The sequence below is a fragment of the Mustela nigripes genome, chromosome 14 (genome assembly GCF_022355385.1).
Source record: "Mustela nigripes isolate SB6536 chromosome 14, MUSNIG.SB6536, whole genome shotgun sequence".
Classification (NCBI taxonomy): Eukaryota; Metazoa; Chordata; class Mammalia; order Carnivora; family Mustelidae; genus Mustela; species Mustela nigripes.
In genome coordinates, this window is record NC_081570.1 from 36211540 (window position 1) to 36235193 (window position 23654).

General features: G+C 53.0%; 1 protein-coding gene across 1 annotated transcript; it reads left to right on the plus strand.

Moving 5' to 3' along the window:
• Positions 1-5293: 5293 nt before the first annotated feature.
• LOC132000817 (fatty-acid amide hydrolase 1) lies at positions 5294-23124 on the plus strand. Its single transcript, XM_059374612.1, has 15 exons — positions 5294-5583; positions 12580-12693; positions 14561-14695; positions 14899-15032; positions 15108-15314; positions 15562-15602; positions 15835-15959; positions 17077-17202; positions 17747-17844; positions 19835-19934; positions 20224-20264; positions 21044-21083; positions 21602-21710; positions 22185-22330; positions 22715-23124. Exons 1-15 carry the CDS (start codon positions 5389-5391, stop codon positions 22841-22843), a joined length of 1740 nt encoding a protein of 579 aa, XP_059230595.1. The 5' UTR covers positions 5294-5388; the 3' UTR covers positions 22844-23124.
• Positions 23125-23654: the final 530 nt, after the last annotated feature.

Consider the following 23654-nt stretch of genomic DNA (forward strand, 5'->3'; position numbering starts at 1 on the left):
TGTCTGTGGTCCTCGGTTATTCGTGTGGGCAATAGGGATCAGGAGGTAGATCCGTTAGCTGTTGCTTTGTGACAGATTCACCTCAAAATTAGTGGTTTCAACACTATTTTTTATTTTCTGAGTCTACCTGGGGGCTGGGCTTGGCTAGGCTCACTCATGTATCAGCTCGCAAGTGGCTCTGGTTATCTTGGCAGGGTACTGCCAGTTGTGTAAGGGCCTGAGCAGGGACGACTGGGCGAGTAGGTTCCACCATATGTGGTCTCATCATCTGGCAATCTAGCTTGTGACTTGTTCTCATGGTAGTGGTAGGGTTTCAGGAAAGGGAGGGAAAATTCTCTTGCAGCCTCAGCTCAGAACTAGGACAACATTCCTTGCACACACTTTCTGTTAGTTAAAGCAAGCCACAAAGGTCGACCCAGGTTTCCAAGGGTGAGGAAATAGATTCCACCTCCTGAAGGGAGGAGCTACGAAGTGATTCTGCAAAAAGCACAGATCTAGAAATGGGTGGAGTCTTGGGATCATTTATGTAATCCACTTACTGCAGGAGATAGACTCCCCTAACCCAGAGCACAGTGTTGGGGTAGTGAGGGCCTTTAAGGTGCTAAGGAGGCTCAGACAGCTGAGGTCAAAGGCTTGATAGTGCTTGGGAAATGATAAAGCGCCCCACAATTAGTGCTTCTGAGCGTGGTGTCCCACATCACCTGGTGGGGGGATGGTAAGTTCCTTGAAGTAGGGCTGTGTCCCTCTCTGGCTCTCCTCTTCGGGACTGAAAGTCTCACCTACGTGAAAGGAAATGCAGAAGCTGAGCAGTTACTGGCAACCGGGGCACAATCTGTGTTCTCACCCTCAGAACAAAGACAGACTTTAAAGCCTCTGGAATCTGAGAATCTCCCTTCCCTTCTGCAAGCTCTCCTTCCCCTTCTTGCAACCCTGCTCCCACCTCCAAGGGGACTTGGCAGGGTATTACCAGTCTTCCCCACAACTGAGGACACACAAGGATGACTTACTGAAGGTGACCAACTAATGGAGGACCCCCAAACCTGCTCAGGGAACCCACCAGCACCTGCCTGAGGGGCTGTCCATAAGAGCAACTCACCTGACACCATATCCCCTGCTGTGTGACTCCCAGAATGGTATGGTATTGACAGATGCTTTTTGGATAACAGAGGCAGAGCCCTGGAAATCTACCCCACCCCACCCCCATCCTCAGATCTGCCTGCTCTTCCATTCTATGGCCTCTGCTCCCACTCCTCTTCCAAGTTACCTTCCCCAAACACTGGTAAGATTGCATCACATTCCTGCTTTCTCATGAGCTGATGTTTACTGAGCTCTGACAAAGGGCAGGGTGCTATTCTAACCTCTTCCCTTGATTTAACTCAATCTTCCCAATTCTGTGAGGTAGTTGCTGGCATTATCCCCCATTTTCCAGATAAAGAAACTGAGGCACAAGAGGCCAAAGTGACTTATTCAAGGTTACTTGTAAGTAATTTGTAAGTTACTTTGTAAGCAAGTAGCAAACTTCAGATTTGAACTCAGGCAGTCTGGTTCCTGAGCTTGAGCTCCTCAGGCTAGAAAACCCTTCTTTGTGGGTCTCTATTTTTTTTTTTTAATAATAAGTAATAACAATAATAATATAATGATCAAGATACATGGAATTCTTACTGTATGTTGGGTCCTGTTCTGGCTGTATTAGGTGCATTAACTCATTTGATTCTTATAATAGTACTAGCGAACTGGGGGAGGGGGAGAGCCATTATTGTCCTCCTTTTCCTGGTAAAGAAACAGACACAGTTACACAACAGGGATGGGTTGCCAGACACTTTAACCTCAGAGCCAAGCTTTATACATCTGTACTATCTGCTGCCCCAAGCCCAAGGGCCCAGGATCCAAAGGCTCTCTGGGTTTCTGAAGTATGATCTCTGCATTTCCACCAAAGGATCTCTTTTGTCTCTTGATCTATGCACATTTTTTCCTTCCCAACCAGACCTTGAGCTCCACAAGGCCAGATCTGAAGTTTGGTACTTGCCTCAGTTTCCCCAGCTCACAGCAAGAGGCCTATCAAATAGTAGCAGGGGTCAGTGACAGCCTGCTGAATGAAATCACAGAATGTCAGAAGGTGAAGGGATCCTCTCTCAGAGGAATGAAGTGGCCCCGCTCCATGACCTGTACATTAGAATTGGTCCGGGACTTGCTGCCCTGGCTTCCAGACGCCACCCAGATACCCCCAGATCTGTTTTATAAATTAAATCCTGTTTAATATGCCTCCAGGAAGCTACTACTGAGCAGACATCATCATAGCCAAGAAATACAAGTGAATATTTTGTGAACAGTGTTCCTAAATTAACAAATTGTTGCCCAACTCACAGCAGGTTACAAATTTGGGTGATTAAGCCTTAGAATGGCCAAAGTGTCCCTATAACTATAATCTTAGTTTCTCTTTCTTGAGAGGGAGTGTGTGTCAGGAAGAATGCTTATTTTGCAAAAGGGAAATCTGAGGGACACCTGGGTGTCTCAGTTGCTTAAATGTCTGCCTTAGGCTTAGGTTGTGATCCCAGGGTCCCAGGATCCCAGGGTCCTGCTCAGCCTGCTCCTTCCTCTGTCTGCCACTCCCCGTGCTTGTGCTCTGACAAATAAATAAATACAATCTTTTAAAAAAGGTTGGGGGGAAATTGAATCACCTCAGGTCACCCAGAAATTGAAGCGTTGAGGGCTGTAATCCCTTTATTCTATCAGGAAATGGGGTGGGATGACCTTGCAAGACCTACTTCAGATTGGAGTTTCCATCATCCTGCATTGTCAGCTTTCCTAGGCAAACTTACAAAGGGCTATGAGTGCTGAGTAGGAACTCAGCAGCATTCAACTGGGGTTGAAGACTTAGAAACACAAGGCTTTGGACCCCTCCAGAATACACTCAAGAGCCTGACAGCAACTTACTGGACCCCGAGGTCCAGATTCTTCCAATGCATGTGTGAAAACCCATAAAAGGAAACTTCATTTTTTGTTATTATATATATATTTTTTAAAGATTTTATTTATTTATTTGACAGAGAGAAATTACAAGTACACTGAGAGGCAGGCAGAGAGAGAGGGGGAAGGAAGCAGGCTCCCTGCTGAGCAGAGAGCCCAATGCGGGACTCGATCCCAGGACCCTGAGATCATGACCTGAGCCGAAGGCAGCGGCTTAACCCACTGAGCCACCCAGGCGCCCCTGTTATTATATTTTTAAAGGAAACTCTACACCCCAATATGGGGCTCAAACTCACCACCGCAAGATCAAGAGTTGGATGCTCTAGCAACTGAGCCAGCCAGGTGCCCCAGGAAATCTCATTTAAAGTGGAATCATCAGGCCAGAGGGAAGAGCTGTCACACCTTCTCTCTCCTCAATGGCAGACCCAACCAGAAGTGACATACCTTACCAATTCACACTATTTTAATACATAGCTGGAGGAAAAAAAGATTTTCTCCTCCCCCAGCAACACCTCAGCCAATGAGAGAATATCATAACTCAGCCAATGAAAAGCCACTATACTTCAAATTTCCAGTGGACTTCTTGTTTCTAATAGCGCCTCCTAATTTTCCCCTTCTCCCTGTAAAAGAGCTGTCCTCTCCTTTGTTCCCTGGACTTGCCTGTGGCTTTTGGCCTGACTAGGTTGTCAGGAGTTGCAACTCTCTGCTATTCTGGAATAAACCATTTTGCTGTTAAAATAACTGATGATTTTATTTATTTATTTTACAAAAGATTTTATTTATTTATTTGACAGACAGAGATCACAAGTAGGCAGAAAGGCAGGCAGAAGGAGAGGGGGAAGCAGGCTCCCTGCTGAGCAGAGAGCCTGACCTCTGGTTGGAGCCCAGGACCCTGGGATCATGACCTGAGCTGAAGGCAGAGGCTTTAACCCGCGGAGCCACCCAGGTGCCCCAAGTTTTATTTATTTTTAAACATTTATTTTATTATCTTAGAGAGAGAGGGAGGAGAGGCGCAGAGGGAGAGGAAGAGAATCTCAAGTAGACTCCGAGCTGAGTGTGGCAGTGGTGGTGGGGCTCATCCCCCCCAACAGTGAGATCCCCACCTGAGCCAAAAATCAGGAGTCAGCGGACTCACCCACTGAGCCATCCAGGCAACCCACTGATAGTTTTTAGGCTCTTCACAGGCGGGCCTTTCATTCGGTCAATAAAGTAGGAGGGCCTACTATGTTCCAGGAGCCAATCCTAAAGGACCTCGTAGACTGCTCACAATCCCGTGAGGTAGGCATTTTCACCATCCCCCTTTTACATGTTAAGGCACAGATTCAGAGAAGTAAACCTAGAACTGGAGTACCAGCAGAGCATTTAACCAGCAGACAGCATTTCCAACCACAAAGCACATTCCCACCTCGCACCCCACAGAGTTTCTCTTCCAGGAGCAGTAATGGTGGTAAAGCATGATGGTTAAGAGCAATGGTTTGAGATTGGAGCTGAGTTTTCAGTCCCCACTCAGCCACGTGTGTGGCCCACAGAAGTCATTGAACCCCTCTTGTCTTCAGTTACCTCAGCTATAAAATAAGGATAATAAAAACGCCTTCCTCGTAGGTCCGTGGGAGGACGAGATAAAGCGCATAAAGTCCTATGAGACATGCCTGGGTGGGAGTATTTTGTTTGTGTATGTAACACCCCCACCCCCCACCCCCACCCCACCCAATGAAGAGTGCTGGGTCCCCAGACTCCGGGTCAGGAGTCCTCTCACTGCTCTCTGGATGTATAATCCAGGAGGGCCCATGACTGGAGAAGGGTGACTCTGGGAAAGCCAGTCTGCAGGAGGTGGCTGGGCAAAACAAATGATGGGTAGTCTGGACATGAAGAGCCCTGGGAGAGAGAGATGGGGTTCCAGGGTTGGGAAAACGGAAGGGGCAGCAGGTGGGCTCCCCACGGGACTTCCTGGGCCCCTCCCTCCTGGTGCCCCTGGGAGCCCCGAGCATGGGAGAGGTGGGCACCTGGGGAAGGTCTCCTGGAAAGATGCTTCTGAATTGTTTGCAGGGATTAATCAGGTCAGCGAACCCCATCAGTCGATCGCTGCTCCCTGTCCTCTTGGCAGTCCTTTGCCGTAGGGGGCTCCGGCTAGTCACGTCTTCGGGAGCTGGGGTCGTGGGGCGGCTGGGGGAAGCGGTTGGCCCTCCCGCCCCTCTGGGCTGGGTGCGGGCTTGCCCTTGACCGTTGCGCGCGTGCTGCCTCGGCCCGCTGCCAAGCAACAGCGCGCTTCCCCGCGGGCTGGCGGCAGCGCTGCGCTCCTCCCGCCCCTTCCGCGCAGGCGGGCGCGGGATCCTGGGCAGATCCAGGCCGGGTTTTGAGGCGGCACGCGCGCGTGCTGATTCCTCGTCTGTCGCTCCTGGCATCGGTCGGCCGCAGGAGATCATGGTACTGGACGAACTGTGGGCCGCGCTGTCTGGCGCCTCCGGGGCTGCCCTGGCCTGCTGCTTCGTGGCAGCGGCCGTGGCCCTGCGCTGGTCTAGCCGCCGGCCCGCGCGGCGCGCGGCGGCCCGGGCGCGACAGAGGCAGCAGGCAGCCCTGGAGACCATGGATAAGGCGGCTCAGCGCTTCCGCCTCCAGGTGACCGCTCGAGTCCGGTGTGTGGGGGGAGGCACAGGGCGGGGGTATCCCTAGCCGCATTTTCAGGCGCACTGGCGCGGGGCGGGGGAGCAGATGGTGAGCAGCGCAGGTTTTACTTTCGGTACCCCTCCACGCCCTAATGCATTCCATACTCTTTCCGAGTCAGGTAGAGCCAGCCAGAGCCAGCCGTGGGGAGAGTCAGGAAAACGAAAGGGACAGGGCAGGTCATGAAAGGACATCACTGCACTGAGTCAAGAGGAGCTTTGCTCAGTAGCAAAGAATCTCAAGATTGTTGGGACACTAAAATGCAAGCCTGAGAACCATTAGGATGCTCGGGTTTAGGACTTCAGAATCATGGGACGCCTGGGTGACTCAGTCGTTAAGGGTCTGTCTTCGGCTCAGGTCATGATCCCAGGATCTTGGGATTGAACCCCCGCTTGGGCCCCCACATCGGGGCTCGTTGCTCAGGGGGAAGCCTGCTTCTCCCTCTCCCACTCCCCCTGCTTGTGTTCTCTCTCTCTCTCTCTCTCTCTGTCAAATACATAAAATCTTAACAACAAAAACAAAAACAACAGAAAGACTTGGGAATCAGAGAGTGATGGCCAAGGAAATGTGGAGCACTCACAGTTCGAAGTGGTTAATTGTGCATGATGATCCTGAAAGCCAGCCAGGGAAGGACTTGCCTAAGTGCAAAGGGGACCAGGCTGGAACAGTTTCCCCAGCTCCTGCCGCCCAGGTGTTGTTCTAACCCCTGATAGGCCCCTTTCCTTGAGCTGGTGTAATTCTAGCCCTTCCCTGGATGATCTGTCAACAAGCTTTTCTCCTTCCGGATCAGCTCAGTGTGTGTTTAGGCCCCAGGGAGGGGCCTAGAGGAGGGGACTTTCTCTCCAGGTGTTTGAGGCACAGGACCCAGGTAGAAGTCAAAATGATAAGTTCCAAGAGATGTTCTTATGTATGGAGAGAGGAAAAACTTGCCACGATCATTTGTGAGGGTTTGTGTTTGAGAGGATTCAGATCTGACAGGTGGGAAAGCATTCCAGGTGACTGGGGACACAATAGGAATCAGGAGGATGGAGTCACAGAAAATTGCGCTTAGCAGATGCTCTGCTGCGGCAAGTGATTTTAGAGTTGGGGCAGAGCTGGAACTAGAACCTAGATGCCCAGTGGGACTCTCTAGCCTCATTCCAGCCTGGGAGAATTGTGGGGGGAATAATAGGTAGGGAGACCCGGCCTTGGGATGCCAGGCTCAGGGTCACCTGGGTGGCTCAGTCATTAAGCATCTGCCTTCAGCTCAGGTCATGATCTCAGAGTCCTGGGATCAAGCTCCGATTGGGCCCAACATCGAGCTCCCTGCTCAGCGAGAAGCCTGCGTCTCCCTCTCCCACTCCCCCTGCTTGTATTGCTTCTCTCTCTGTGTCAAATAAACAAATAAAATATTAAAAAAAAAAAGAAAAAAAAAAAAGAAAAAAAAGTATGCCAGGCCCAGGGGCCCAGGGCGCAGCCTTGATCACAGTGAGGTTTTAGATGGTATGAATTTACTCCATAGTGCTCCCGGGCCAGGATATGTCATATTTATTTATTTGCTGATATAAATATGTATCTGGTTCCAGCTTCTATTCATCAAGCTGGCTGAAAAGCCATCAGTCAGTTCTTAGAGCTTCAGCCCAGACAGGCCACTGACCCTAACTGAGCCCAAGTTCTTCACTGTCTAATCCTCCTCTTCTGGCTGAACTCTACGGTGCCCCACTCGCGGATCCTTGCAGTGCTGCCTGGCTCGGCCTGGTACCCTCCGATGCTCCCCAGGCCCCCGTTCTGCAACAAAAGCCAGAATACTGCCAGCCGGTTCTCCTAGCAAGAACTGTGTGGGGGCAGCTTCAGGGATCAGCCCACGGTTCCCACCTGCTGAACTTGCCTCCTCGTCACAAGAAACCCACCTGCTAGCAGGAGAGTGAGGTGGTAGAAGGATAGGCCTACCTTCACTTCAGCTCCAGGCGCCAGCATCTACAGTTTCCCTCTGGAGCAACTGCCCTTCATTTTTAATTTTATTTTATTTTATTACTTTTTAAAAAAGATTATTTATTTATTTATTTATTTGACACAGAGAGAGATCACAAGTAGACAGAGAGGCAGGCAGAGAAAGAGGGAAGCCGCCTCCCCGCTGAGCAGAGAGCCCGATGCGGGGTTTGATCCCAGGACCCTGAGATCATGACTTGAGCCGAAGGCACTGAGCCACCCAGGCACCCCTGCCCTTCATTATTTTCAAGAACAAAACCTTCCAGGGTAGAAGATTTGGCTCTGAAATAGAAAATGCTGTTTTTGCACCAGGCAAGAAAGCCTGGCCTCAGAACATCAATGCTTGGCTTTTCCAGGCAGGTAAACAGTGAAATTTACCTTTTGATTTTCCAGTGACTGTGGGGGAGATAGCAGTGTCTCAGTAGTCTCAGTGGTGTGAACAATTCTCAAAGGGATGGGATCTTTTTTTTTTTTTTAATATTTTATTTATTTATTTATTTGACAGAGAGATCACAATTAGGCAGAGAGGTGGGCAGAGAGAGAGGAAGGAAAGCAGGCTCCCTGTTGAGCAGAGAGCCCGATGTGGGGCTCGATCCCAGGACCCTGGGTTCATGACCCAGCTTTAATCCACTGAGCCACCCAGGTGCCCCAAAGGCATGGGGTCTTGATGACAGTAGCTCTGAAGGCGCTGAGGGCAGTTAAGAGGGAGGTGGTTTAGCTGAACTCAGTCCCTTGGGACTTTGGGTCTAGCTCCTTTCTCCTTCCTGCGCCTGGATGCCTTTCTGCTTGGCTCTGGAGTCACTGGATGATGGGGATGTGGGATTTGAGGCTGTTTCAGCAGCCTTTCTTTTGGGGCTTTTTCAGCCCAGCCCCAAATAGCAAGGGGCAGGAAGTTCAGCAGGGCCCTGCGCAGGCCCTGGGGGCATTACAGGAGCTGGTAGTACAGGTCTGGCCTGATGGACTGCTGATAAAGCTTGGGAGCCCGGATGCCTCCAGGGTTCCCAGGCATCGCTGGAGGAGGGCGAATCCTAAGCTTCTCCTAAGTCATCACAAAACGGTTCACCTCTCTCGACCTTGAGCAACTCTACAGTCAGGCCTGTTTCTGGTAACTCTCTGTTGACCCTGTGAGGCTTAATCTGTAACAACCCTTTGGCCACCTTTCCCCACCCACTCTGCCCCCTGAATGAGTTTTAATATCCTTTCTAGGCCGAAGAGAGGGACTAGCACGCATGGAATATGATGGCTGGGAGAGACATACCAGAGCACTGGCTCACGCCTCTGTGCCTTTGCCCTCATCACTTACAACCCGTTTTGTCAGAACCCCACTGGTCTTAACAAGCACCACGTCTTTCCATTGGATCTGACCTGTAGTTCCATCTCCTGGGCTTCTCCAAGCCCCACTCGAACCTAACTTTAAAGGGAAATGATTCAGTAGATGAATTATTCGTTGAGACCAGGATCCGTGGCCTCCGTAACCAAAGGGAAAAGATATCTTGAAATAGAACAGACATGATAAAAACCATGAGGGAAAAAGAAAAAGACGTGGAGGACCACGGAGGATTCCAGAAATTAGAGCAGTAGAGACCTCAAGGAGAAAAACAGCTAGTGGGGGGCAGCCGTTCAGCGATAGCTCTAGTATCCGTCCCTGGAAAAAGAACGCTACAGGTGTCTGCTGTTCTCTGTTAGAATTCATTTGTACACATCTCTGCATTCTCCATTCAAATGTCACTGCCCCCGTGTTTGTGGACTGGCCTCTTGGAGGCTCAGACTTTCCTGGGTGTCTTGTGAAACAGGGAATGTCTCAGCTGCCTGATAACTAGCTGAAGACTTAAAAAAAAAAAAACAAGCGTTAGCAACGGTGTCATCAGCCATCTGCATTCAAGAACAAAGGACAGAGTTAAAATTTGTGCTGAGAATGGAGAGAGCTTGCTGACAGCTTTGAATTGAGGCACATAGGGGCTCTTGGTGTCTTGTCGCAAGGTGGAAAATGGTGGTGACCAGACTGTTGGTGGTAATTACCCTAGTGGTGGGGGGGGAGCTCTTCGCTGGCTTTTACTTTCTTTGCCATACTGTTAGGCATTCTTTTCTACAGTGAGCACATTTATATAATCAGGAAAAAAAGAGCCATTTTGCTATTTCCGTCATCAAGTGAGCAAGGCAAGGTGTAGTTAGTAAGTATTGTGCATATAGCATGACTCCTTTGTGCCTACATATATAAATAATTACATACATGCTGGGTTTTTCATAAACATTTTTTTTTCTCTAAGTTTTCATTAGAAACCATTAACTCTGGTTTCCTTTTTCAGTAGAGGGACTGGTCAGGGTGGTCCTCGGGGTGGGTGGGGAAAGTGTTCATTTTTCATTTTGTGTCTCCTTTTAAGAAATATATCACCAGCGGGGACACACCTGGGTGGCTCAGTTGGTTGAATGTCTGCCTTCAGCTCAGGTCATGATCCCGAGGTCCTGGGATTGAGCCCCTTGTCAGGCTCCTTCCTCGGCAGAGAGCCTGCTTCTCCCTCTGCCTGATGCTCCCTCTGCTTGTGCTTTCTATCTCTCTCTCACTCAAATAAATAAATGAAATATTAAAAAAAAAAAAAGAAATATATCACCAGGGATTATCAAGTGTGTGTGGAGAGATCACAGATTCATTTTTTTTCTTCTTTGTGGCACCCTGTATTATATATATATATATATCCCAAGTAAGTAATATATCTGTTTAACAAATGAAGGCTAGAGTGAAGGGGGTGAAGGGGGTAGAGTGTTCTTGCTGTTAAGGCTCAGGTGCCAAGGACTTGTGGAGGGCATGAGTAGGCGATGTCTCAGGGAGGGGTGCAGAGGGGTCTGACCGGTGCCTGAAAGCACCTCCTGGCAAGCCCTGGGCTTGTGCTGTGACAGGGACCTGCAGGGTAGGGGCAGGGATTGATTGGCTTTGCACTTTGGCTTGGCAGGAAGGGTGATGGGTGGGGCAAGCCTTGGGCAAGGCAGGCAGTTAGGTGGCCCCTGTGTGAGCGAAGAGAAAAAGGCTGGTCACTGGCAAGGGTCTTGGTAGAGAGGATGGAGAAGTGGCCGTGTTCCAGAGCTACTTAGTGGGCACAGTGACTGACTGGATTTGGCTGTGGGTGGGAGGGAGAAAGTGCGGTCTGGGATGACTCCTTTGTCCTCATGTACCACCTAGAGAGATGGCAGCCCTTCCCCGAGCAAGGGTGCACGGAGCAGGAGCCGGTGGAAAGCGGGGGGGCAGTGAGCTCCGGGGGAAGGACACAGGGGTGGGTGGCAATGGGAATGGCCCCTGAACACCACAGCTCGATTGGGTCGGGATGGATGGAGGGTCCAGAGGCCATGGGGTAGGTGGAGAGCCTGACTGGAAGCCACAAGAGGATTCACTTCTCCCAGCATCAGGGAGGAAACAAGAGGAAACTGTCTCTTCCCACATCTGGCTCCTTCTCATCCTTCAGGTCACAGCCGAAAGAAACGTCACCTGCCAGGCCTGACCATCCCGTCTGAGCCAGTCCTCTGCTGTGTCCGTCACAGCAGTGTGTACTTGCCTTCTTGCACTTTCCATGAGCTGTCCATCATTTATTAACTTGTTTCTTTTCTTGAGTGTGGGTTTTCTGAAAGCGGGGACTTGTCTGTCTTGGTTACCTCCAAATGCATAACCCTTAACTTAGTCCTGGGCACACAGTAAGTGCTCAGAACATGTCTGTTGACTGACTGAATAAAGGGATGACAGAAGTAGCAGAGAAGCAGGAGAAAACCAGAGGAAGTCGAAGGGAGCCAGTGTGTGGTCTCAATACGTTTGAATCCCGCAAGTGGATGAAGACATGGAGTGAAGAACAGAATCAAGTATCTCTTGGATTTGGCAAGAGGAGAGCCCAGGCCGGAGTGGGGCTGGGAAGTGGTGGCTGTGATTCAGAGATCCTCCTCTAGCTGTTTTTGCTAACTGGCTCTGTACCATTGAGGAGGGAGTGAGCTGGGTTTGCAGGCAGGGACTGACCTCAGAGACTCTGGGAGCCTTCCAGACCTGGCAGTCATGTGTCTGAAAAATTGTCCCCCCTCCTTCTGAGAGCTCTTCTCTCACTGCACGTACCTGTGTGTCCTGCACCCCCACCCCACGCACCACAATGGGTTTTATTTTCTTCAAGTTATTTCTCACTGACTCAGACTCTTGTTTACTTTTTCATTACCTGCTCACTTCCCAAAGCATGAACTTCTTGTCTTTTTTGTTCAGTTGTATCCCCAGGCCTAGTTTGGTGCTTGGTACAGAGCAGACACCTAATACATATCTGGAAAGAAGGGGAAAAAAAAATCCCTCTTTAGGGATAACCTCTAGCTATAGCCCCAACCACCCAGGATAGTGTCTTCTTTTTCTTCTTCTTCTTCTTCTTTTTTTTTTTTTTTTGCACAGTGTCTTCTTTTTCTTCTTCCCCCCCTTTTTTTTTTTGCCTCCCCTGCCAGGGGTTAGATGTGGGTGGCTAGATGCAGGTGGATAGCCAGTAGACGGGCTATGCTGAGTGGGCAGAGAACCATAGTTTACCTGTATGGGCCTAGGTGACGCATTTAGCCTCTCAGGGCTTTGGTTTCTTTACCTGTGCAATAGGAATGGTAACAAGATTTAATCAACACCCAGAGTGTACCAGCATGGAGGCTATAGGCAGTTGTTAGTGGTGGGGGTTTGTAATGATTTTATAACATTTTCATAACATAACATTTCAGCCTGGGCGTGGCCTTTCCCAGGGCAGCCTCTCCCATAACCTTCTGGAAGAGATATATCTGTACTGTCTGTAGGTGGCAAGGACCTGCCTAGGCTGGGCCACATGTCTGGTGTCAGAGCAGCAGGTGGGCGTGTCTATCGTAGATTCCCACATGACAGTGAGCATCTGCTTTGCCAGGTGTGGGGACTTAGGGGCACTGGGCCACATGTGTCTGCTGTTAGCACTTGGGGCATATGTGGAGAGGGGTTACTTACCTGGGGTGTCTTTTCAGAACCCTGACCTGGACTCAGAGGCCTTGCTGGCCCTGCCCCTGAACCAGCTGGTGCAGAAGTTACACAGTGGGGAGCTGTCCCCTGAGGCTGCACTCTTCACCTATGTTGGAAAGGTAAGGCCTGGACCCCAGGGATCCTCCCTCTCTCTGCAAAGGCTGTGGGGAAAACCTGGCCTGGAGTTCATCTCTCTGAGGGCCAGGGTGGGACAGTGCCAGGGGCTACCAGGAGCTGCATGAGGGAGAGAGAAATAGAGAGAAAGAGAGGAGAAAGAGAGAGAAGCGCTGACTCTGTGTGTGTGCTTCTGTGGGGGCGACACAGAGCATGTTGTCTTAGCTTAAGAGCCTGGCGTTCAGCCCAGACTTCCCTCTCCCGCCCGCCTCCACCCCATCGGTCACCAAGTGTGGTCTGTTCTCTTTCTATAGCTCTCTCCAGTCCAATCCCTGGTCCCCATGCCACCAGCAGCCATCTCCCTCCATGATGGAGCACCAGCCTCCTGGCTGGATGCCCTCTCAGGTTTCCAGTTCTTCAAACTCTGCTCTTCGGCTCCTTGCTGACTCCAGCATCCTGTCTGGCCAAGGCCTTCTGGAGGGTGGGCCTCAGTAGCTCTACTGTCGGGGGTTTCCTGGCACCCAGAGGTTGCCATGCGGAGCCCTGCCTTGTGCGGGACTCCCTTTACCTGGAAGGCTCTTCTCCCTCTTCTTTGCCCCATCTGAGGCAACAGGCACTGCCAGTTGAACCTTTGGGGCTCAGAGAAGGAGATCCTCTTTCAGGGATCTGACCCTCCTCCCCTCCTAACCCGAATTAGGGTTCCCTCTTCAGTGCTCACTTTTTAACACATTTCTCTGGGTGTTTTTGTACTTGCCTTGGCCTCTTTCTGGGTCAACATGGGTCCCTTGTGGATAGAGCTTGTCTTACTTGTCTTTATACTTAGTGCTGGGCCCTCTGTCTTTTCACGTAGTAAGTGTTCCAGGCATCTGTTTGAAACGAAGGGAAGGAAAGAAAGAGTTGGGCTTTGTGAGTTCCTTGCTTGTGGTTTCTCTGTGCTTTGTGAGTTCTTTGCTTGTGGTTTCTCGAAGCAGAGTGTGTGGCAGTGAGTATGACCACTAAGCCGATCCATGGGCGTGAGTGACAGCTGGGTGAATGACAGCTACTGAGCGAGGGGGAGGGAGGCTGACAATGGAGGGAGGACCCTGGACCCCTGCCCTGGATGCTCTGAGGGGACACAGGCAGGCTCAGCAGACCAATGTGTCTCCTCTTTCAGTGTCCCTGAAAAGCGGCTGCCCTACCTTTTCACCCACAGATCTCACGGGCTGAGGTGTGGCAGTGCAGTCCACACCCATTTTCCTCAGATGTCTCACAGGGACAGCAGTATCATTTCCTTTTAGGCAAGCTTCCACTCCTTTAACTGATAGGTATCAGCCAGTTGCTCTGTGTGCCTTGATTATCAGATTCAAGAGTTTCCGGGGGTGGGGAGGCTTAGCTGGGGCTGGTGTGGGCCAGGCCTAGTGCAGGAGAGAAACTGCTGGCCTCTGGGAGGCTGGCAGCTGGGTCTATCCGTGTTCTGTGCTGACTCCCAGTGTGACCTGAGGTGGGGACCTGCCCTTGTCTGCTTCACTGACAGAGATGTGGCTTAGAGGTCAAAGGTCATCTCCCTCCCAGCTCATCCCCTCTGGGGAGTGTCTGAGGCCAGTGCTTGTTGCTCCTTTGGGTGCCTGGGTTGGGCCCTGGCCCTGGAGGTGCTCTCTCCATCTTGGGGGTTGAGGCCAGATGCTGCCAGGGTGACGCTGGGGCTAGATGTCCCAGATGAGGTGGGTGCTGGGCTCTCAATTATTCTCCATGCTCCTGGCTCTGGGCTTTGTTGCTGGTCACCCTTTCCCTGTGTAGACTTAAAGAGGCCAATTTTATATAATGTATATTTGACCACAGCTAAAAACAAAAGCCAGAGTCACTCTGCCCTGTGTCTATTTCTCCCTCCTCCAGGCCTGGGAAGTAAACAAAGGAACCAACTGTGTGACTACCTACCTGGCAGACTGTGAGACTCAGCTGTCCCAGGCCCCACGGCGGGGCCTGCTCTATGGCGTTCCTGTGAGCCTCAAGGAGTGCTTCAGCTGCAAGGTGTGCCCCACCTCCTGTCTGGCTCTGACCCCCACCCCACTCCTGCACCCCTGTCCCTGTCAGCTGGCTCTGCCTCCTGGCTTACCTGGGGCCCTCCAAGGCTTAGCCTTGGCCCGCAGGATGGCGGTGGCAGTGGGTCCTGGGCCGCTGAAGGGCCCCTGAGGTGTCAGCCACAGCCCTCTGGTGCTGGTCCCTCCCTCCAGGGCCATGACTCCACGCTGGGCTTGAGTCTGAACGAGAGCGTGCCCGCAGAGTGTGACAGTGTGGTGGTGCAGGTCCTGAAGCTACAAGGCGCCGTGCCCTTTGTGCACACCAACGTCCCTCAGTCCATGTTCAGGTGGGCTCGTGCATGGGCGGGGCCAGGGACTCTGGCCCCAGTGCACCCGGGCTGACCTGTTCCTGCTTCCCCCAGCTATGACTGCAGTAACCCCCTCTTTGGCCAGACCTTGAATCCGTGGAAGCCCTCCAAAAGCCCAGGAGGCTCCTCCGGGGGTGAAGGGGCCCTTATTGGGGCTGGAGGCTCCCCGCTGGGCTTAGGCACTGACATTGGAGGCAGCATCCGCTTTCCCTCCTCCTTCTGTGGCATCTGTGGCCTCAAGCCCACGGCGAACCGTATCAGGTATGGTGTGGGTGGTGGGTGGAAGGAGCTTCTGGGTCTCTTGCTGTGTGGTCTTAGTCTAGCTTCCAAACTCTTTAGGCCCCAGGCAGGGAGTCCCTTGCTGGGGTTTTGCTGGGAGGGAATGTCAGTGCCATTGGCCTTGGTTCCTAGTTTCCAAAGTGGTGAGAGTTCTAAGCTGCTGTGTGGGTTTGGGGTTGGGCAGAGGGTGACCATTTCCTGTTTCCGACATCTTGTGTTTCTTATCCAGCAAAAGTGGCCTGAAGGGCTGTGTCTATGGACAGGTAGCAGGTGAGGTCTGGGGTTCCCTCAGTGCCCTGGAGGAGGGGGGGTCTGCCTGATCCACCTCTGCTCCTGCCTCTCCTGGGGGCAGTGTTTGGCTCCCAGGCTAGTCTAGGTCTGAGTTCCTACCTCCTTGTCTCGGCTCACACTCCTGGGCCATGGCCCAGCCCTTGCTTGGACCCAGCCCCAGAGCCCATTAGGGCAGGGTGATCTTTCTTCCTTCCCCTCCCTGCCCTCACAGTGCAGATCTCAGTCGGCCCCATGGCCCGAGATGTGGAAAGCCTAGCACTGTGCCTTCGAGCACTGCTGTGTGAAGACATGTTCCGTCTGGACCCCACAGTGCCCCCGCTGCCCTTCAGGGAGGAGGTGAGCAGGGGGTGGGGTTGGGTGTGGGGTTGAGTTTGGCTATTGCTGGTGCTCTGGAGCCCAGAGAGCAGCCCCAGGCACTGTGGGCAGGTCTTGGAGGCTCTGTCTCTTGAAAAGCACCCAAGGGTCTGAAGTTGGGCTCAGCTGCTGCTCCAGAGAGCCGCCAGATGGAGCCCTTGCCCACCTATGGCAACCCTAGGACTTCTGAGGCTGGGCTGGGAGGCTTCCTTGGAGGAAAGATGCCCCGCTTCTGGCCTCAGCCTCACCTGCTGACCCTGAGAGATAGGAGTCACTTCTCAGCCCAAGAACCATTTGTAGGAGAACTAGGGTGTTTCTTGGCAGGCAGAAAATCTGGGCTGGGTGGGGTGAGCTCCCCCTCCCTAGCAGAGGTTATTCTAACCACTCAGTGGTTTAAGAACCCCTTCCTGGGGCGCCTGGGTGGCTCAGAGGGTTAAGCCTCTGCCTTCAGCTCAGGTCATGGTCTCAGGGTCCTGGGATAGAGCCCTGCATCAGGCTTTCTGCTCTGCGGGGAGCCTGCTTCCCCCTCTCTCTCTGCCTGCCTCTGCCTACTTGTGATCTCTCTCTCTGTCTCTGTGTCAAGTAAATAAATAATCTTAAAAAAAAACACACACACACACACACAAAAAAAAAAACAAAAAAAACCCTCCTTCCTGAGAGGAAGGGAAGGAGGAAATGCGGTCCTTGTGATGTGGTCTGGAAAGAATTATCATGGGAGCCAAGACTTGCAATCCTGAAACAGGCAGTAGACTCCTCGACTCAGGAGACAGGTTACCTGGTTCCTGGACTTAGTCTTATCAGTCTGCGCTGGGTGGACTTGGGCGAGTCCCAGCCCGACTCCAGCCCGTTTGCCTATCTCCTTATCTAGACCCGAAGCCTCAGTTTCATCATATGGCCAGTGAGAATGCAGAGTCGTTGTGAAACAGTTTTGTGAAAGGGTCAGATGCAGAAAGGGGCAGCCTCTTTGGCACCCAGTTTTCTGGGGATCCGGGCTGCAACCTTGCAGCTGTGTTTGGGGCTGAGTAGCATCTCTGATCTCTGGGAGCCCTACACTGGGCCACCCTCTTGACTCGATTCTGATTCCGAGGTTTTGGTCCAGGTCTACACAAGCTCTCGGCCACTGCGTGTGGGGTATTATGAGACCGACAAATATACCATGCCCACCCCGGCCATGAAGCGGGCCGTGCTGGAGACGAAGCAGAGCCTTGAGGCTGCTGGCCACACGGTATGGCTGTGGGGACCCGGAAGTCCTGGTATGGCCCCTCCTTCAGGGAAACATTCCTGGTACCCGTGACTGTCACCTGTCCCTAGTGTCCTTTCACCCATCACCCAAGGGATGGTTTTGTGGTTGGGATGGGAACGATGTCCCTGCAGGACCCGCAGATAGAGGGCTGATCAGAAGTGTGAGGTTACGTGGTGGCTGGGGAGCTCAGCTCTGTGCCGGAGATGAGGGAGCATCGCACTGGGAAGCTCCCGTCCACCATAAGCAGTGGTGCATACTGCCCAGGGGTTCCTGCCATCTGAGGACAGTGTGCTTGTGGTTTTCGCCTGTTCATCTGAGACAAGTTTATGGGTAGCTTGACTCCTCTCATGATGTGAATTTTTAGGGAGTTTGCATGGGTCAGGACACCTGCCTTTGTGGCTCCAGGGAGGGCTCCCACGGCAGCAGGGCTGGTCCAACCCATCCTCAGGGCTGCCTGGGCAGCATGGGGGGTGGGGCATGGGAGTCAAGCGTTTCTCAGGGGCCCTTATACCCCTCAATCTTGCAGCTGGTTCCCTTCCTGCCAAGCAACATACCCCATGCTCTGGAGACCCTGTCAACCGGTGGGCTATTCAGTGATGGCGGCCACAGCTTCCTGCAGAACTTGTGAGTGATATTGGCCTTTGGGCTCTGGGGTGGGGTCAGGACATGGGTAGACCCAGGGAGATCAGCTGGGTCCTGTTACTCCCTGGATGGGCTGCTCTGGTGGAAGATGGGGGCCAGGCCTCCACTGAACACAAAGAAGGTCCGAGAGTTCTGGGCAGGGACCTCACTGCCCCTCTAACTGTGCAGGTGGAGCCTGGAGATCCCTGGCCAGGGAGACTTTAGAAAGGCACCAGCTCGAGGGGAGGCTGAACTGAGCAGAGCCCGAGTGATGAAAACTCACTGGGAGAAGGGGGTGGGCAGGGGAGTTGCTTGTCTACTGGGGAAAGATTGAGAGATAAGCAAAGGGTGAAGCAAGAAGAGAGAGGTCTACACATCATGCTGTGACTTCAGGCTCCTCTGACTTGAGCCAAGCCTGTCTTTTGAGTACTTTTCTCTTCTGTAGAGTGGGTGGGTTGGATCAGACCTACTTTAAGGAACTTTGCAGAGCTCATGTTTATTTTTTTTATAGCCCTTTTTAAAAAAGATTTTATTTATTTATTTGACAGAGAGTGAGATCACAAGTAGGCAGAGAGGCAGGCAGAAAGAGAGAGGAGGAAGCAGGCTCCCTGCTGAGCAGAAAGCCTGATTCGGAGCTGGATCACAGGACCCTGAGATCATGACCTGAGCTGAAGACAGAGGCTTTAACCCACTGAGCCACCCAGGCACCCCTATAGCTCTTTAAAAAAAAAAAAAAAAAAAGATTTTATTTATTTGTTTGACACACACACAGACACACACACACAGAGAGAGAGAGAGATCACAAGCAGGAGGAGAGGCAGAAGGAGAGGGAGAAGAGCCCCAGACAGGACTCCCCATACAGGACTCAATCGCAGGACCCTGGGATCACGACCTGAGCCAAAGGCAGACACTTAACCAACTGAGTCAGCCAGGCATCACAGAGCTCATTAGAGAAGCTGGTTCCATTTAGAAGCTTCCAGTCCTTAAGGGTTGACAGAGGTGCAAGAAAGACCTGTGACGATACCTCCTGCTGATGTGGGCTCAGCTGACGAGACCTCTGCTTGTGGCTGAGTAGGGCCCAGGCCTCAGCACGAGGGGCTGCCCCTCACTCTGGCTCTGGGGATAAAGCCCTAGGGTCGGCCTCCTGAGACCTTTCCCCAAGCTCTAGAGCTAGAGACAGCCTCAGAAATAAGAGTCATTGCGGCTCCACTTGTCTCTCTAAGCCCGCATCTGCATCAGTAGGGGATGCCCTTAGTGTCAGGTCCTGGCCGGGGAAATGTTGCCCTCGTGGAGTCCTTATCACTTTGAGCTGAGTGAGCCAGGGAGGGAGATGCAGAGTCCTGCCTCAAGAAGCTCCAGGGATATGGAGTGGAGTCCGGGTGTCCCAAAGGATAAGCAGAAACAAGTCATATGTCTAAACGGAGGCAGGTAGGGGGCACCGGGGTGGCTTAGACAGTTAAGCGTCTACCTTCGGCTCAGGTCAGGATCCTGGGGTCCTGGGATCAAGTCCCATGTCAGGCTTCCTGCTCAATGGGGAGCTTGCTTCTCCCTCTGCCTCTGCCCCCCACCCCAGGGGCACTCTCTGTCTCAAATACACAAATACAATCTTTTTAAAAAATAAAAAATACCCCTGAAACAGATAATACATTATATGTTAATTTTTAAAAATACATAAATAATAAATAAATAAAAGGAGGCAGATAGGGGTACCTGGCTAGCTCAGTCCATACAACATGGGACTCTTGATCTCGGGGTTGTGAATTTGAATCCCATGTTGGGTGTAGAGATTACTTAAAGAAAAAAAAGAAAATCTTAAAAAAAAAGAAAAAAAAAGGAACGAAGGCAGATGAAGGGGTTGGAGACCAGCGGTTACGAGTCTCGCGGAGGTGGGGGTTTCATAGAGTAGATGACATTGAGCTGGGGGTGCTGTGGGCAGGGGCAGGGCAGGAGGGAGGACCGGAGGGAGTGCTGGACTGGACCCTTTGTCTCCCAGCAAAGGTGATTTCGTGGACCCCTGCCTGGGGGACCTGATCCCCATTCTGAAGATACCAAGGTGGTTGAAAGGACTGCTGGCTTTCCTGCTGAAGCCTCTGGTGAGGGCACAGGAGCAAAGGGCTGGGGGGCGCTGGGAGGGAGCCTCTGGGGTTCTTCCCCTCTCGCCTTAGCGGCAAGCACAGCCTCCTCTTCTCTCTACCCCCCACCCAGACTCTTCTCCTCTCCCCATGCCCTGCAATCTTCAGCCAGTCACATGCTGAAAGAGGGGCTGACCTGGGACCTGGGGGAAGGGACAGAGGGAAGAGACACAGGTAGCTTGGCCTGAAGAAGGTTGTTGTCCACTCTCAGCCCAGAACTGAGTCACTGACACTGTTTTGTCTTTCGCAGCTTCCAAGGATGGCAGCTTTTCTTAACAGCATGAAGCCCCGGTAAGGACATTTCCTGTGCCTAGTTCCTGCCCCCCTCTTCTGACTTGGGGTTAAGTGGTTTCTGATGGGAAGAGCCTAGGGAAGTGGGTGCTGAGGCTGGAAGTGGCCCAGCCAGGGTGGCAACCTCTGTAGCTTTCAGATGGGACCTTGATGTTTGTCTTCGCAGAGTCTAGGTCCAGCTAGAGAGGAGGGGCCTGAAGGAGATCACAGAAAGAGACCAGGTGGAGAGGAGACCTGGCTAGATGAGGGTAGTAAGGACCAGGAAAGGAAGCATTGGGGAGGCCCAAGGTAGAGGGGGCTACTGAGGAAACTGTGAGAGACCTGCTCTTAGAGGTCTGACAGGAGCTGAGCTGCACTGGGTCCTGCTGGCCCCTTAGTGGCTCGGGTGGGAAAAGCAGGCTACGAATGGCCTCATTTTCAGGCCCTGACATCCTGCGGACTTGCCCCTTCTCTCACTGCCAGGCATTCAGGACCTTTGACAACTCTGGTCTCTGGTATCCTAAGGGTCATTGGGAATTGGGCCTGATCTGGCCTGGCTCTGCTGTAAAGTCACCAAGTGACACAGTCTACATCCCTTGTGGGGCCTGTTTTTCTCCACAGGATGTGAACTTAGGGATTTGAACTTCTTTCCTGTGCTACCTTCCTCTCAGAGCTCCCCTAGTTGAGAACGGTCCATGGAGGAGTGAGATCTGGGAGGTGGTGTTAAGAGTAGGGGTCTGATGTTGCTACTCCCCATGGCTGTGACCTTGAGGGCCAGTGACCTCCTTTCTTCTGCCCAGGTCGGCTGGCAAGCTCTGGGAACTGCAGCATGAGATCGAGGTGAGGCCAGACCCCCTACTGACTAGAGTCAGGCAGGGTATGGGGTGGGATTGGAAAGAGCACCTGCCAGTGGGATCTCTTAGCCATGGTTCCCTCTGGACCCCTGGAGTGGTCTGTCATTTCCCCTTCCACTCCCTGGACTGGTCTGTTCTGGCCCTGCTCTCTGGTCCTCACTCGTCTGGGTGCTCATCCGTGGGTGCTGGCTCAGTCTGCAGCATCTGTCCTGGATGCCCCCTTCACTGCCCCCTTCCCCCCCCCACCCCCAGTACTGTCCAGAACTAGTGGCCCTGCTCTGGCAGGAAAAATGATGTCTACAGTTCACATGGGAGGTAGAGCAGTGGAGGCCTCCTGGAAGCAGCTGTGCTAGATGCCCTGAGGACCTCCATCCCAGTGTGGCTTAATCCAGAGAAGGGGCAGGTGCTGGGCCCCCAGCCAGCCCCATCACTGTCCTTCCATTGAGGAGTCCATGCAATGGGCTGGGTCTGAGGGCTTCCCCTGGTGTGCTGGCCTCCTCCCAGGTATTCCGCAACTCTGTGATTGCCCAGTGGAGAGCGCTGGACCTGGATGTGCTGCTCACTCCCATGCTGGGCCCTGCTCTGGACCTGAACGCCCCAGGCAAGGCCACAGGTGAGGTCAGCTGCCCCAGCACATATCTCGGACATTCCCACCCGCCTTCCCTCTTCTGTGAATTCAGCCCAATGCCCAACAGGCTGCTGGGAAGTACGAGCGGAGCCTTGGGGAGGGTTGCACCCCTCCAGGAGGTCCCTGCCCTTGAGGAGCTCACAGTCCGACTGGCTGGAGAGATGGGAGTCATCTGGGAGCTCTGCATGCTGAAGTTGGAGATCTTGAGATCCAGAGCCTGTGGTTTGGGGAGGTGCAGTTTAAAGTCCAGATGGGATTTAGAAAAGCCAGGAAAAATAGGAACAAGGGTCCAGGTGGGGAAACTTCCTGGGCAAAGGCACAGGACAGGACTCAGCAGGCTCTCCAGCCTGCCCTGAATCTGGATCCCTGGGCTTTGTCATTCACTCAAGTCTGGGCTCTGGGAGATAGTCTGTCTCACTTGGTGGGGGCAGGGCTCCAGCTCCCTGTGGTCCCTTTCAGGCGCAGTCAGCTACACTCTGCTCTACAACTGCCTGGACTTCCCTGCGGGGGTGGTGCCTGTCACCTCGGTGACCGAAGACGATGAGGCCCAGATGGAACATTACAGGGGCTACTTTGGGGATATCTGGGACAATGTGGTACAGAAGGTGAGGCCACGGGGCCTGGCCTAGCCCCTGTGCACCCCCTTCCCCTGGACTCCCACCCATACCCCAACTCTGGCTGCTGGGAGGGATGCAGCATAAGCACGTGCAGTCCTTGCCTCTCTCCCCTCCTCCCCTCCCCTCCTCCCTCCTCCCCTCCCCTTCCCATTAAGTAAGCTCTACACCCAATGTGGGGCTCAACCTCACAACTCCAAGATCAGGAGTTGCAGGCTCTACTGGGTGAGCCAGCCAGGCTACCCCTGGCAGTTCCCAGAAAGACTGCGGCCTGACTCTGCTGTGCTGCCCCTCCTCTCCAGCTGGGGTGCTCCCTGGTCCCTGGTGGGGTTCTGTCTCCATCGCCTTCCATCCCGGTACCTGTGTCCCCTGCAGGCCATGAAGAAAAGCGTGGGGATGCCCGTGGCCGTGCAGTGCGTGGCTCTGCCCTGGCAGGAAGAGTTGTGTCTGCGGTTCATGCGGGAGGTGGAGCGACTGATGACCCCTGAAAAGCAGCCATCCTGACTTCGGCCTGCCCATCCGTCTGGCTCCGGAGGACCTGAGACCCTCTTGGTCTTCGCCCAGCCTTGTCTGGGCACAGCTGCTGCCCTGGGAGGAGAAATTTGGCTTGGGGCAGAGGCTTCCCTGTCCCTCTCCCCCAACAAGAAGCACAGACCCCCTGAGTCTGGACCTTGCTCCCCATTCTGGTCCCCTCCCTCTTCCCTGACACCCCTCCTTGTGGCAGGCAGTGGGTATGACTTGGGCAGAAGCCCACTAACAATCAAGAAATGTTTCTAGTCTCTGTACTTTGTGGCTGTCATTGTTAGAGCACTGGGGGTTGAGCCATACTCGGGCCTTGGGCCTTGTCAGTCTCCTGGTTCCCAGCCCCCCACAGGAGAGACACTGGCTTCTTGTGGCCCCAGCACTTTCCCCTCCCCCACTCCCCCCACACTTAGACTAAACCCTACTTTGCTGGTTTACAAGGCATTGCCCTTCTCTCTTTGCTCCTTCCCTCTGCTCCTTCCCTCTCCTTTCTGCTCCTCTGCCATTAAATCCTCTGAGGCCCTGCTCAGATCCCTCTTTCTTGAGAAGGCCTTCCCCCATTCCTCTGGGTCCTGAAATAGGTGGGCTGTTTCTTCCCAGTCTATCCTGTGTAGTGGGCCTCTGTGGGCAGGTTTGCTTTTCTTAGGACACTGGCTCTCCTTGACTGCAGGAACCCTAATGTTATGTCTTTGTTCTTAGTGACCAGGGAGTCTGGAGTTCTGGCCAGGAGGTGGCGCTGTCGTCGTCCCCCCCCCCCCCCCCCCCTCGGAGAAGGCCCAAAGGCCTTGGGAAG

Coding starts and splice junctions, on each gene's coding strand:
- LOC132000817 (XM_059374612.1), top strand. CDS start 5,389: ATGGTACTGGACGAACTGTGGGCCGCGCTGTCTGGCGCCTCCGGGGCT. Junction 17,845..19,834: donor CACAGCTTCCTGCAGAACTT/GTGAGTGATATT, acceptor TTTGTCTCCCAG/CAAAGGTGATTTCGTGGACC. Junction 20,265..21,043: donor CTTAACAGCATGAAGCCCCG/GTAAGGACATTT, acceptor TCTTCTGCCCAG/GTCGGCTGGCAAGCTCTGGG.